Here is a 13,698-nt window from a genome sequence, read left to right on the forward strand (position 1 = left end):
AAAAACAAAAGCATAAATTAACAAAAAAAAAACCCCGAATTTTATTTTAAAATGGCCGAAGTCAATTGGGAAATGGAAATGCCACGGGGAAAAACGATTTTCCATTTACCATTTTGTTTATGCTATATAGCACTTTATCTCGATCTCTCTTCAGCGAACGTTTTTTGTTGAGTGCCCCGTCTCTTTCTAAACAAAATGTGCCGTTGTTTTAATTGAGATAAACCAACGAAAGAGCAGCGAGCAAAAGAGGCTGGAAAATGCGTTGGAAAATGGGGAAATGGGGGTATGTAAAAGGGGAGGGAGTACAGAATAGGAGTTGTGGAAAAGGAGGAGTTCGAAGTGAACAAATATTTCCAGAACACTGTGATCTTAAAGGTGAAATTCGTACATAAATTTCTTGTTAATTAAGTGTTTTCTGATATGTTTTTCATTAATAGAACAAAATTGAAATACTTTTTCGCTAAAAGAAAATAGATAAGCTTATATTTCTATATTGGATGTAGCACAAAAATTTGGTAAGGCAATTTAAAACTTTAACAAAACCGGTAAAAAAGAAAAAGTTTTTGGAAAATATTTGAAAAATATTTGAAAAATGTAACTAACTTTAAAAATTTGCGAAAAATGTAACCCTTTTTTTTAATCTTCAATTTTAGTACTAAGTGCTGTCAAAATCAGAAATATAAGGTATAATTAAATGAACTAAATTAAAAGAAAAAGGAACAGAGTTGCAGGAGTATATACATTATAGGCCTAAAAATGTAGATTTAGATGGTGGGAGTTAATGGAGTAATGTTTCAGGAAGAAGGAGTTGGGGGAGTGTTAGGCGATGGGGGTCCAGGGAAAGGGAGGGAGGGAAAGATCGAGAAAAGGAAGCCATAAAATGGTATCTTGCATTTCCCTCCTCTTTGATTTCCAAGCGACTTTCCTTTGTTATCATTGCGCGTCCATCGACCCTCGAAATGAGTTTTCCACACTCTGATAAGTTTTCCCCCCGACGATTGACAAGGCAAATGGATCTCCAGCCAATGGAATATCGATTTCGGGGCATATAAGTACATAAATGTTTTAAAGAATTGGCAGCCCATCGATCGATTCGAAATGGATTTAAATGCCAAATTGAGGATTTGCGGTGGCCATAGGCTGTCATGTGCTATATTTTAAAGGGGTAGATAAAAGGCAAGCGAATAATTTGGCATTTTCATGGGTGTGTTGGTCTTCTAATGCCTCATTATTCATTCGCTCGATCAAATATATTTGAATTTGTATTAGCTGCCTAAACATTTTAAATTGGAAAATGGTTTCTGTACAGGTATAACCCAAATTATGCCCCTTAGTTTCGAATTTTACGCCTAGCAACTAGTGAAACCGAAATCTGAAAATCCACAAAACACGTATTTGATTTAGAATATGTATAGATAAACACATAATCTAATCAGTTTATAACTTGTCTAATAAAAACATTCCATGCATTTTTTAGAAGTGTGCCGGGAATAAATAAATAAATAAACTACACCAAAGCTTAGTTAAATTATAAATTCAATGTAGCAAAGATATCTGATATCGATATATCTGATATCTCATATAGAACACTTATATTACCTTCCGGGCATTTTACCGGAAACATTATTACCATCACAAAATAATTCTGTAGTTGAAATATATAAAAGCAACAGTATATAATATCTTAATTACCTCAGACTAGAACTACACCATCCTAAAACTATCAAAAATATTTTAAATCAAAAAACACAGAATAATTAACTTGAAATACATAAAACCAAAGAATATAATAACTAAATTACCTCACACCGTTTTAAAAATATCTTATAGCATTAACATTATTAGTATCTTTTGGTTCGCTATATCTGAAATACCTCTTATCAAAAGTATATCGTTCTATACTATCAGAGGTAATCACATTTGATTCCACCTTTGGTTCACCTTTTATGTTTAGGAAAACATTATAAAACACTTACATATATCTAATACCCAGAGTTATTTACCAGAACTACTACCTCTCGGAAGTTCCTAAACATTGTGGGACTTATCGACAAGTTTCCCCGTCAGTGGCCGCCTGCAACTGAATTCCTTTCCGTATACCTACCCCATAGCCCCTATACCATATCATTTCCATATCCCCCGATTCCCGATCTCCGATCCCCGTTCTCCAATCCCCAATCCGTCGGCGACACATCTGTTTGTTCTTGGGCGTTGTTTTTGTGAAATTTTTATGCAAGTGATGAGAAATTTATGTTCTACTTGGTCGCTGCTCTAAGGCGAATTGCATGCCAATTTGTTCTTATTTATGGGTCCTCCCATAGGAGTCGTGCCAGAAGATATGGCATATATATGATGGCGTTATTAAATTTTAGGCATACGCTCGCAGTTCTTTGAAGATGCGGCCCTTTGGGGAATCTCCAACTGTCTAATAGATGAGTATATATATATATATATATATTTGTGACTGGAGTGAGTGGCTGTTGTGGCCAAAGTTCAATATGCCATACAATTAATCTCGAAACCTCCCATCGTGTCACCATTTCCGTGTGACTAATGAATGCCGCATTTGATGGCTTGTCACAGTTTTTGAGTATTATGTTCGGGCGTGTGAAATTCAGTTTTGAGTTCTTCGTGCAGGTTAAACGTCAAACGAGTGACGTTACTAATGATAAGAAGTCCATGTGTCTCATGCCCCACTGATCGCTCCAAACGATTACCTATATATATATATTATATATACTTCACTATACTATATATAATTCTTTGGGGCAAACAGGGAAAGAAATATGATTGATTTTGGTGCTTGGGATTTTTAGAAGACCCAAGGTAATGCATCATTTTTTATTCAAGGATACTTAAAAATACGTATTTTATAAAAATAGGATGTTCATAAAAATAGATTACTCTTAGAAATCCAAAAACAAAAAGGTCTGAAACTATTTCCAAAGTATATTTAATATATGTACATTATGGGATACAGCTGGTAACCCAATGAATTGTTGAATGAATATAGCTTTATAGAAATATGCAATTTTAGAAACCTGGGGCAACGTAAAGCTGACCTTTTGGGTAGAAGCGGAATAGATTATCTAACTATCTGCTAATGATTCATTTGCACTTTAATGATTCATTTCGGGACAATGGTAGTCCAAGGCGTGTTCAAAGGAAATTAGTAAGAAATCGGCAAAATGTGTCAGCTAGTGAGTAACTAATACGGACAGTTGATGGAATGTTGTACATTCGGTGTAAGGTGTTTTTCGAGAAACCCAATACAAGGCCAATCCATCGAATTCAGCCGCTAAATGAAGTGGACTTTTTATAGCATTTGTCACAATCTCGCTTCGACACTTTTTGGGGGCTGATAAGTGGTATATGACGTACAATATCACCGATCCGACTTATATACAGTGCTATCATAATGTGGTGATAATGGCTAATGGATGGGGTGGCCCGAAAAAGTTAGGGTGGGAGTGCGAGCCAGTGGCCACTTGAAATGGCATGAAATATGGTCGGCTGGGATCGGATCGCTGCCACTGTAAAGTGAATATTTTGAATATTTATTGTCGCCGGGCGCTGTGGTAGGTCCACTCTAGGCACACACACACACATGTGTGTGTGTTGTAGGTGTGCATGCTGTCGCCTGTCGTTTCAATCACTCGCCTGGTGTCGAATTGCCCACTTTTTGAATTGGAGCCAAGCAATGTACTCTAAAAAAACAAGGGAGTTAATTTAGTTAAATTTTAGTTAGACAACAAAAATACATTTTAAATTAAAAGGGTTTTTTTCTGAATAATGCTGATCGATTAATACAATATTTATAATATAACATTTCTTGAATTTCATTGAATTAAGTTTCTTTTTATTGATTTTAAATGTTAATGGCTTTTATTTTATTTAAATCTTTTGTATTAAATTTAATTTGTATTTTGATTTTGGTTTTAATTTAGAAAGAAATTGGATTTTAAGCTAAGTTTAAAAAAAAAGGTTTATATTTCTAAAATTAAATTTAAGAATATATTCTCAGTGCTGGGATAACAAACTGAAACTGTTTTTCTTATCGACTGTGTGTGTTTGTTGTCGTTTCTGGATTTTCGGCACAAGTTCGGGGCGCATCCGTGGCTAATCGCTTTGAAAGTGAAACCGTGTTTATGTTGTTGCCTTCGATTTTCCGCTCTACGAATTTTCCCCTCAGATTTTCCCCGTTGTTATTGTTGTTGCTGACACTTGAGGCTTTGTTTATGTTTTATAAGGATAGCATATATTCGGGTGATATTCACATTACGAGGGTTTTTAAAAGATATTAAAAAGGAAGAGATTTAAGACTAGCTTAATTCAAAAAATAAATTATTAAAAATTTTTAAATATACTTTTGCTCAAAATATTTTTCATCTGTAATTTATCAAATTTGGAATATTTGATATTTTAAAATTATATTTATATTTTAATTACTTCATTATTATTAATTAATTCTTGGGTTAACTTGATAAGATTAGGATTAAAATTGCCCAAATGAATATGAAACACTAAAATGCCATTAAATAAATTCAAGGATATTACAAATTCGACTACCAATCAATGAGTTTTCTTCGCCCTTTCAAGTGGTTGACAAACCCCGAAAAAATGGAGATCATGGATGATTGCAGGAGGATCCGGATGAGGGATGGCTGGAGCAGGAGGCGCACGGGTTATCCCTTTTCTGTGGGGACGCATGCGCGACTGTCGAGTGCAATTCTGACATATTGCTGACACGCCCACATACAAATCTCCCTGAGGATCTGTCAGTGCCCCATCCCATCGACATGGGTACGTATTCCCCCCAAAACTCTTTCTCATCTGGCGCACGTGCTCGAAAGTGCAATCAACAATGTTGCTGCCGTTTTACGAAGCGTGAACATTATGAAATAAAAATTGCATACAAATAAGACTAATAATTATACGTTTTTAGTTAGGAACATTTGTATTCAATACCGCTTTAAGTATAAGAGATCAACGCTTTTGTTTCCCATTTTTCAATCATCTTTACGAATCTGATCTTTATGTCTGGCATAATAATGTTACTATCAAAAATTTTGACTTTGTACCATTCTCTCCAATAATATCAGAAAATGTAATTTTTTCCACATAGAACTTTAACTTTTTAACAATTTATTTTTAGAAATTATTTTGTAAGACTATTCTGAGGATGATAGTTACCCTCTGCAAGGGTATTAGAACTGCCCAAAAACTTAACGACATTTTTGGTGGTGCAAATTATATTTTGATGGCTTGTGACCAATTAATATTAAACAATGCATATAAAGAATTGTGGGGATTTATGTAAGGGCTTGCAGTCGTGGACGATTCAGCGGAAATTGAGCGCATAATTCAGAAAAATGTCGTGCCATAAAAATCGTGTGGTGAAAGAGGAAGAAGAAGAGGATATGGCCAAAGGAATCGAAGGAGGGAATATATAGTCGGGCGCACTTACCGAAATTAATGCCATCGATGACAACATAGCCACTAACAATAAAAGGCAATGGCCAAAAATAGCCACGAAAAAGAAGGGAAAATGGGAAATGGAAAAGGGAATAGGGAAAATCATGAATGGGAATGGGGAAAAGTGTGGGGACAATGTTGCCGCTGGCTGCACAATTATTGCCAACTGCTAACAGATTTGTTGGCACTGAGCAATCGAGGGGCGAAACATTTGTTTGATAATGATAATGGCCATGTTGAAGGCCCACAAAAGATGCAGTTGCACTCCAGCGAAATTGAGTCATTTCCACGCGGAATTATTGACACATGGTGCAGCGAGCTGGGTCTGAAATTGAACAATTTCCGAAATTAAACAGCAATTGCCAGTGCTATAACAATTTGAATTGCGCGCTTCAACGACTTCCACGACGTGTGGATTGTAGCAGTCGATTAATGTGGAATGTAAGTTGAATAATTAGAGTTAGAATAAAAACTGCAATGTCTATAAGCTGAAGGATGGAAAAATCTACCAATAACTTATGAATAACAAATCTAAGAATTAATTCCTATTAACTTTAATTAAGTCTTTTATTGCAGTTAACAGCGGTTTTACACGTAACAAAACTGGTAACACTCCAAGATAAATAAATAAATTAATTTTATTGCAATTTATTAAGAAAACATAAAACATTAAGTAACATTTCTAGTTAGAGAAACTAAAATTTTCTGTCTCTTTAATACATTTGACGTTTTTTAATTTATATGTATTAAACCAAAATAAGCTAGCTTAGAGGGATTTCTTTTATTTAATCTTTCAAAAATCGATAGTTATTGGCGCCAATAAGCAAGCATTCAACCAGTGTTGCCACATTCGGTTTAGCCATGTCATGCCAGTTTTTGGCGGTCTGACTGCGGTGTGGCAACTCTTTTGTTATTATTCTGTGAATTTCTTAACAATAAATTAAAACTTATGATAAAAGTGAAAAAGAACAATAAAAACACTCGGCCCACATTTTCTATATAATGAGTGCGGCCTTAAGACTTCAAATCAATTCATTAAAGCAGTGAAAATCTAGTTGAAACGAAAATCAATCAAGTCAACACGGAATCAAGGAACCTGTGGAATCTACCTGATATTCTTGCCTTTTTTACATTTATATGGCTGACTAAAGGGTTGCACAATTGAAGTGAGTATTTGAACCAAGTAGTTCGAGTCATACTAATGGACATAATCCCCCCCAGATGTCTGACCCCTTGGTTATTTGCGTTTGCGACTACTGGCAGCGGCGTCACTTCCACAATCGTCCAAACCGAAAGGCCGGCGACTCCTGTCGAGATTCGAAGTCCTTGCGGAGGATGCGCATCGAGGTGGACGCCATCAATGGGAATTACTACCTGCGCGAATTCCTCCAGCAAAAGGAGCTGGCCAGGAGCCTTAAGAGCAACCATGGCGTCCAGTTGGTTTGGCTGTCCTTCGAGCCGCCCAAAAAAGACACCGTGGACTACCGATTCGCGGACATCCTGGCACACACCCTATGGGAGCACATCGAGGTGGAGCACCTCATGTCCTGGCTCTCCACCCTGGGCGGTGGATTCTCCGCATTGGGGGAGCAGTTCGAACGATGCGTAAGTCTTCTAGGCGATTTGGCTTAACTGGTCGCAAAAACTTTTTCTTCATTAAAAGTAATTAAATTGTTTGGTTCAACATAAATTTAATTAAGAACTTTGTTCTATTGAAATTATTACAAATTCCATGATAAAATTTACATTTTTAAGATATTAGTGCAAGAACTCGGAGAAGCTCGTTATTTAAATATTAAATAAAAGTTACCAGTTAAATTACCTAGAATATTTCGATTTTATTTATTATCTAGTTAGTTCTTATTAAATACATTTTGTTATATTTCGAATAACAATTATAATTTAAGCTCAACTTTATCTTTATTTCACTTGAAAACGTGTTAACCTACATATAAAGGAGAAAAAAAGATTTAATGATACTGATTAGGATTTCCATTTGTCCCAATCTTTCCGAAATCATCATAAAGTCCGTTCTAATACCCAATCTATTTTCAGGCGGAGACGGCCGGCAAGATCTCGCTGCAGCAGCTGAAGATTGGCCTGCGACTGGGAGATCCCTTCCTGCAGGCGCGCTGCAAGCTGTACTTCAGCATTTCACTGATCCAGCGGGGCCAGCTCCGAGCGGCGAAGCACATGATTCGGGAGCAGTACGCCTTCGCGAGGAGCAACGCTGAGAAGGATTTGCGCCTGGTGCGGATGTGCCTGGGCATTTGGCAGCGACTCAGCTACGAGTACGAGCAGCGGCGGATGCGGAAAGAGGGAAACTAAGACAGTTCACCCGATCAAATTTTATAATTGTAAATTTATTGGCATGGCCTGTGTTCCTTTTGATTATTCCAACTGTGAGTTGTAGGTAAAGAGAAATGTTTTCAATATATTTATTTAATATGTAATTGTATATACGTAAAAAATGCATTTACATTATTCATCTGTTTATTCTCGTTTGTATTGTATATATTTTCAACTGCCCGCTGCTAAATCAAAAAAAGTAATTTGGGGGAGAACTGAGAAATTTTTTAGTTTTTTACTTAGACTAAACACAAATTATTGTTTTACATAATTGACGGGAACTGGGGAAGTTGGTGGGATATATTGCAAATGCATATATCTAAGGGATCGGGAGTGGGGGTGAGGGAGAAGCTCGAAAAATGGTACAACTGGCCAGAGAAAAAAAATGTACACAAAAACTGAAAGCTGGTATGGTAGCTCGAACACTTGGATGCCGCTCGAAGATTGCTGATCGTAAAGCTTTGTATATATTGTATTTAAATATATATGTGGATGGCGGCCTACTGCGCCAGCGTGCCCATGGGATCCCAGGCGGGCAGGACGATCGGATCCATGTCGAACACGCGCAGCACATCCTCGGGCACGTACTTCTTGTCCACCACCACCTCGAAGCCGAACTCCCTGAACCAGTCGGCGTTCATCACCAGGTAGCCCTTCTCGCCGCGATCCTCGCCCCACGAGTTCTCCACCCGCAGTTTCTGGGCCACACCACCCTTCTGCAAATCGAAATGGTAGTTAGTAGAGGTAATATGGGGTTAATTGGAGCACTTACGTCCACGGATACGGCGGTGAAGACCATGGCATGGGTCATGGCCGATTCGCCGTAGATCAGACGATCTGCCTTGGAGAATGTCGTTTGTATGTCGATGTCAAAGACCAGCTTGAAATCGTGGCTAAAAAAAAAGGAAAATCAAATCAATTAGGAAAAAGTACAACAATAGAAATCACTTTATGAAATGTCTACAATAATAATGCGGCAAGAGTGAAATTGAATGGTAAATTATTAAAAAGGTTTCCCTTTTCGAAATAAACCGTATTCAAGTTATGCTTGAAAGCTAAAGCTGATAAACTGTCCATTAAAAGACACTCACACGTCCACATCCTCGATGCCCTGCTTGGAGGCGAATCGCTTGCTGACCTCGCAGCCGAACCAAACGGCCTCGCCGGCCTTCAGCGACTTGGTGACCACGGCCAGGAGCAGTTCCACGGACTGGTTGTTGTACAGGACGGGTCGGCCGCCAACCACATTGCCCAGGCAGTCGACAGTGTAGGCCTGGTCATAGCTGCTCGTCGGCCGAGGGTCGGTCACCAGGCACACTTTGTCCTCCACGTTGAAATGCGGCTTTACATAGCGCTCGTAGAACTCCAGCGAGCTGACCGGTCCAATAGACTGATAGTTCTTGCTCTTGTCGTAGTACTCCCAGGTGAAGGTCTCCGAGGGAATGCCCAGGCAGATGCCCACCACCTTGTAGATCTCGGCCATCTGCTCCTGGATCTTGCAGGCGATCTCCTCCTCCGTTGGATTCTGGTCCAGCAGCACACGCAGATGGCGGGCGTACTCGCGGAGCTATATAAATAGTGTAAATTTGTGAGTTTAAAGAAGGCATCTCTCGTGCGATTCCCTTACCTTGCTCTTCAGTATGGCGTTCATTCGTATGCTGGACTCGCAGCTAAAGCTCTCGGGGAAGCATTTCTTTGGCATGAGGCCGTGTTTGGCTATCAGGTTGACCAGCATGTCCCACTGGCCGCCATCGGAGGTGGGATCGAGGAGCAGGAAGGACACCAGCCGGCCGTCCACCTTTTCGCCCCGCTGCGCCGTCTTCACGATGTTGTTGAGGAAGTAGTTGCACCGCTCGATCTTGTCCCAGTAGAAGAGGAAGGCCTGCGAGAACTCGAACTCGTCCAGATTGTAGTTTTTCATGAATGGCAGGCGGATGCAGTTGAGGGCCGCAAACAGCCAGCAGCGGCCGGAGCTCCTTTGGTTGGTCACCGGCTTGCCCTCCGTCTCCACCTTGTAGTTGAACACATGGTTGGTGGTCTCCAGAGCCTTTCGCGAGAGGCACACATCGAAGGGGTCCACGCGGGAGCAGACGTTCTGCGCCAGCAGATTCTTCGGTTCGCTGTAGAAGTTCTTGCGCCACTTGCCCAGCAACTGGTTGGTAATGGCGCTGGTCACCTCGTCGACCCTGTGCGTCGAGTTCTTCCCGCTATTAGCACTATTGTTGTTCCCGGAGCCACCGCCACCGCCTCCTCCTCCGCCGGATCCGCTGTTGTTGTCAGCTGCAAGTAAATGGGAGTGGCAACGTTCGCCGGATATTGTGTGAGTTACTCGGACGGATTCGGTTGAATAGTAAACCGCCGGCTGCTGCTGCTGCCACATCTTGACCACACTTGCTTTCGGATTTAGATACAGATTCGGATTCGGATCTTGACTCGGTTTCGGGGTCTTGATCTTGATCTTCTTCACCGCCCGCCTCACCGCCCAAACTGGAGGATCGGGTTACCCAAAAAAGAAACCAAAAACGAGAATTTTGTGGTGACGGTGCAGGTAAAAAGAGTGATTTTTGCTACTGCAAAATCGGAACAGAGAACAGGTAACAATTAAATAATTTGGATAACAGAAATAGATTGGAAGCGACTTCAGATAGCGCTTTTCCAAGGACTTCTATAATCAATGTTTCATTGTTTGATGTCTCACCACGAGTAATTTTAGGTGCTGCTGGGAATAGTTAATAAACTAAATGACAAAAGGAGAAAAGCAATCTTGTAAATATAAAAATTACTTTCGACTTTTTTTTATAAAATCTCTACATAGGAAACTAATTTTTAACAATTGAAAAAAGTAGCGACACTTAAAACCTAAACGACAAAAACAGCTGAGCTGTTTGAATTTAATTGGCAATTATATTGGCCAAGAATGTCATATTTTGCAGTACTTTTTTTTGTGTTCAGAACAGATGTTTTGCATGCTCAAATGGATAAAAATATAAGTATTTTACGATAACTGGGATAGCTTTAATCTGGTAATGCTAATACTTTAACCACAGCTGTTCGTCTGTTATAAAAAAAAGGTTAACTGAAATAAAGATTGACTGTGATAACATTCTAAGATAATAACGCCAAACTTTCCAGAACTTTATTCAAATTTTCTTTGGTTAATTCTACAAAGGAAATCGTTTAAGGATTAATCTATCTGTGAGATATTTTATCATTATTATGTTACATCTATCCGTAGGATGCAACAATTTCTGAAGATAACAACTTGACATTTTGTAAGTACCCTTTTGATCCAGAACATTTTCTTTGTACAAAATATATCTGAAATATCTCAAATAAACTATAGTTCCGCTTTGTGACGCAACCAAAAGCAAAATCTGGCGAAGATGGGCATTATTTTTATTATTTCCTACTTGGCCGACTTCCAGGGCTTCCCCCCGAAAAGTGGGCGTGGCCCGGGGCACAAAGGCAGCAATGCAAAACGATAGAAAAGTAAGAGGAAAAAGAAGAACAACAGCTGCGAAACCATTAACATTGGCATTACCATTATGCACTTTGGATCTCTCATCTCTTTCACTCTCTTCGCCATTTACTGTGCTTTGTCTTCATTATTCATTTACTTTCCCAGGTGTTAGAATGTGTTTGTGGGTGATGCTGATAAGCGAAGCTAACGGGTTAAAAGCCGTTAAGAAATACCTATTAAAAACCGTTATGTGCGAGAGAGAGGACGATGCAATTAAGCCAGAACCAGTTTAACGGGACTCGCAAACACACACACATGAGTTGCGGGTGGGGAGCGAAAGAACGTGGGAAAAGGAAGAGAAAGAAGAGGGAAAGGAGAGGCAGGCAAAATGCCGTTTTAAAAACTTTCGCGTAAAGCCGGCACAAAAACAATCTAAACAAACCAAACAGAAAACAAAAAAAACTCGTTTGTCCAGTTTGTCAAAAATAAAAAAAACAAACAAAAATTTGGGTGAAATTTTACTTTCGTCTGGTTTTAATTTGTTTTTGTTGCTGGGGCGTCAGCAAAACTTCCCTCTCCCTCTCACTCGTTCACACACACACACGACACCCGCACTACACAACAACAACAAACAAAAGAATTTGGCCAGGAAGTTATTATTTTAACTTAAAATTGTTAATAAGTAGTTAAATTTACTGCGTTTCCTTTACACTCTCCCTTTGTTTTTAAACTTACACATATTTAACGTTTTTTGCTCTTTTTTGTCGCTTTTCACTTGTTTTGATTTTCTTCGGTCACTGCGGATTTTGTTTGGCCTAAATTCGTTTTATCCTGATTTTCCGGATGAGTTTGCAATGCTGGCGAATGCAAGTGTATTATGCGCAATTCGACCGCTATTTATTTTGTTAATAATGTTGGAAAAAAAAACTCGGACAATTTGCCAGTGTTACCAGATGATGAAAAGGCTCTCAACCCAAATGCTTTTGACCAACCATGACTTTGCACTAAAAAATCCACCTTTCCCGCTAAATTTAAACGCGTGCTTAGTTTCCAAAATGCTTAAGACATAAAATTATAATAATAATGGATATTATTTATCTCATTCTGTATTATTTTGTATTAAGCATTATATAAGAGCCCATTTGCTAAAAAACAAACATTTTATTTTATTAATGAATTTTACGATTGTATCCCTAGAAATAAAAAAAAAAATTGAAACAAAATTATGACTATTTAGTCATACAAAACTTTACGGACCCAAGAACACTTAATCAAAGCTCCCAATTGGACTTCTAAAATCCATAACTTTCCCAAATTTAATCCGATTTCAAAGTGGCATACCTCTAAAGACTTGTGGTTCGATTCTCTAAAAATCTGCATTCAAAATTTTCATTTTAACGTTGATCAAATTTTTGACCCATTTTCATGTTGGTTATTTCTAAGTTTCCGATGATGTGTCAAATGGTGACCCTCACCTGGACTTCTGAACTCCATAACTTCCCTAAATTTAATCCGATTCCAAAGTGGCATACCTCTAAGGACTTGTGGTTGGATCCTCTAAAAATCTGCATTCAAGATTTTCATTTTAACGTTGATCAAATTTTGGACCCATTTTCATGTTAGTTATTTCTAAGTTTCCGATGATGTGTCAAATGGTGACCCTCACCTGGACTTCTAAAATCCATAACTTTCCCAAATTTAATCCGATTCCAAAGTGGCATACCTCTAAAGACTTGTGGTTGGATCCTCTAAAAATCTTCATTCAAGATTTTCATTTTAACGTTGATCAAATTTTTGACCCATTTTCATGTTGGTTATTTCTAAGTTTCCGATGATGTGTCAAATGGTGACCCTCACCTGGACTTCTGAACTCCATAACTTCCCTAAATTTAATCCGATTCCAAAGTGGCATACCTCTAAAGACTTGTGGTTGGATCCTCTAAAAATCTGCATTCAAGATTTTTATTTTAACGTTGATCAAATTTTGGACCCATTTTCATGTTAGTTATTTCTAAGTTTCCGATGATGTGTCAAATGGTGACCCTCACCTGGACTTCTAAAATCCATAACTTTCCCAAATTTAATCCGATTCCAAAGTGGCATACCTCTAAAGACTTGTGGTTGGATCCTCTAAAAATCTTCATTCAAGATTTTCATTTTAACGTTGATCAAATTTTTGACCCATTTTCATGTTAGTTATTTCTAAGTTTCCGATGATGTGTCAAATGGTGACCCTCACCTGGACTTCTGAACTCCATAACTTCCCTAAATTTAATCCGATTCCAAAGTGGCATACCTCTAAAGACTTGTGGTTGGATCCTCTAAAAATCTGCATTCAAGATTTTTATTTTAACGTTGATCAAATTTTGGACCCATTTTCATGTTAGTTATTTCTAAGTTTCCGATGATGTGTC

General features: G+C 38.5%; 2 protein-coding genes across 2 annotated transcripts; one reads left to right on the forward strand and one right to left on the reverse strand.

Moving 5' to 3' along the window:
- The first annotated feature begins 6,369 nt into the window (after nucleotides 1–6,369).
- On the forward strand, nucleotides 6,370–7,933 carry LOC108050007 (uncharacterized protein F58A4.6). The gene is made up of 3 exons (XM_017131485.1): nucleotides 6,370–6,641; nucleotides 6,697–7,080; nucleotides 7,531–7,933. Exons 2-3 carry the CDS (start codon nucleotides 6,697–6,699, stop codon nucleotides 7,801–7,803), a joined length of 657 nt encoding a protein of 218 aa, XP_016986974.1. The 5' UTR covers nucleotides 6,370–6,641; the 3' UTR covers nucleotides 7,804–7,933.
- LOC108050006 (bleomycin hydrolase) lies at nucleotides 7,900–12,244 on the reverse strand. Its single transcript, XM_017131484.2, has 5 exons — nucleotides 12,020–12,244; nucleotides 9,452–10,104; nucleotides 8,916–9,391; nucleotides 8,597–8,717; nucleotides 7,900–8,540 (listed from the first exon to the last, which is right to left on the reverse strand). The coding sequence occupies exons 1-5, from the start codon at nucleotides 12,021–12,023 to the stop codon at nucleotides 8,325–8,327; spliced, it is 1,470 nt and encodes a 489-aa protein (XP_016986973.1). The 5' UTR covers nucleotides 12,024–12,244; the 3' UTR covers nucleotides 7,900–8,324.
- Between the last annotated feature and the right edge of the window lie 1,454 nt (nucleotides 12,245–13,698).

Source organism: Drosophila rhopaloa, unplaced genomic scaffold (genome assembly GCF_018152115.1).
Source record: "Drosophila rhopaloa isolate 14029-0021.01 unplaced genomic scaffold, ASM1815211v1 contig_3, whole genome shotgun sequence".
In the NCBI taxonomy this organism is placed as follows: domain Eukaryota; kingdom Metazoa; phylum Arthropoda; class Insecta; order Diptera; family Drosophilidae; genus Drosophila; species Drosophila rhopaloa.

Excerpts from the sequence above, each read along its gene's own strand:
- LOC108050007 (XM_017131485.1), top strand. The coding sequence starts at position 6,697 with ATGTCTGACCCCTTGGTTATTTGCGTTTGCGACTACTGGCAGCGGCGT. Across the intron at positions 7,081-7,530 it reads GGGAGCAGTTCGAACGATGC|GCGGAGACGGCCGGCAAGAT; the intron begins GTAAGTCTTCTA and ends ATCTATTTTCAG.
- LOC108050006 (XM_017131484.2), bottom strand. Across the intron at positions 9,392-9,451 it reads ACGCCATACTGAAGAGCAAG|CTCCGCGAGTACGCCCGCCA; the intron begins GTAAGGGAATCG and ends CTATTTATATAG. Across the intron at positions 8,541-8,596 it reads TCACCGCCGTATCCGTGGAC|AAGGGTGGTGTGGCCCAGAA; the intron begins GTAAGTGCTCCA and ends TTCGATTTGCAG.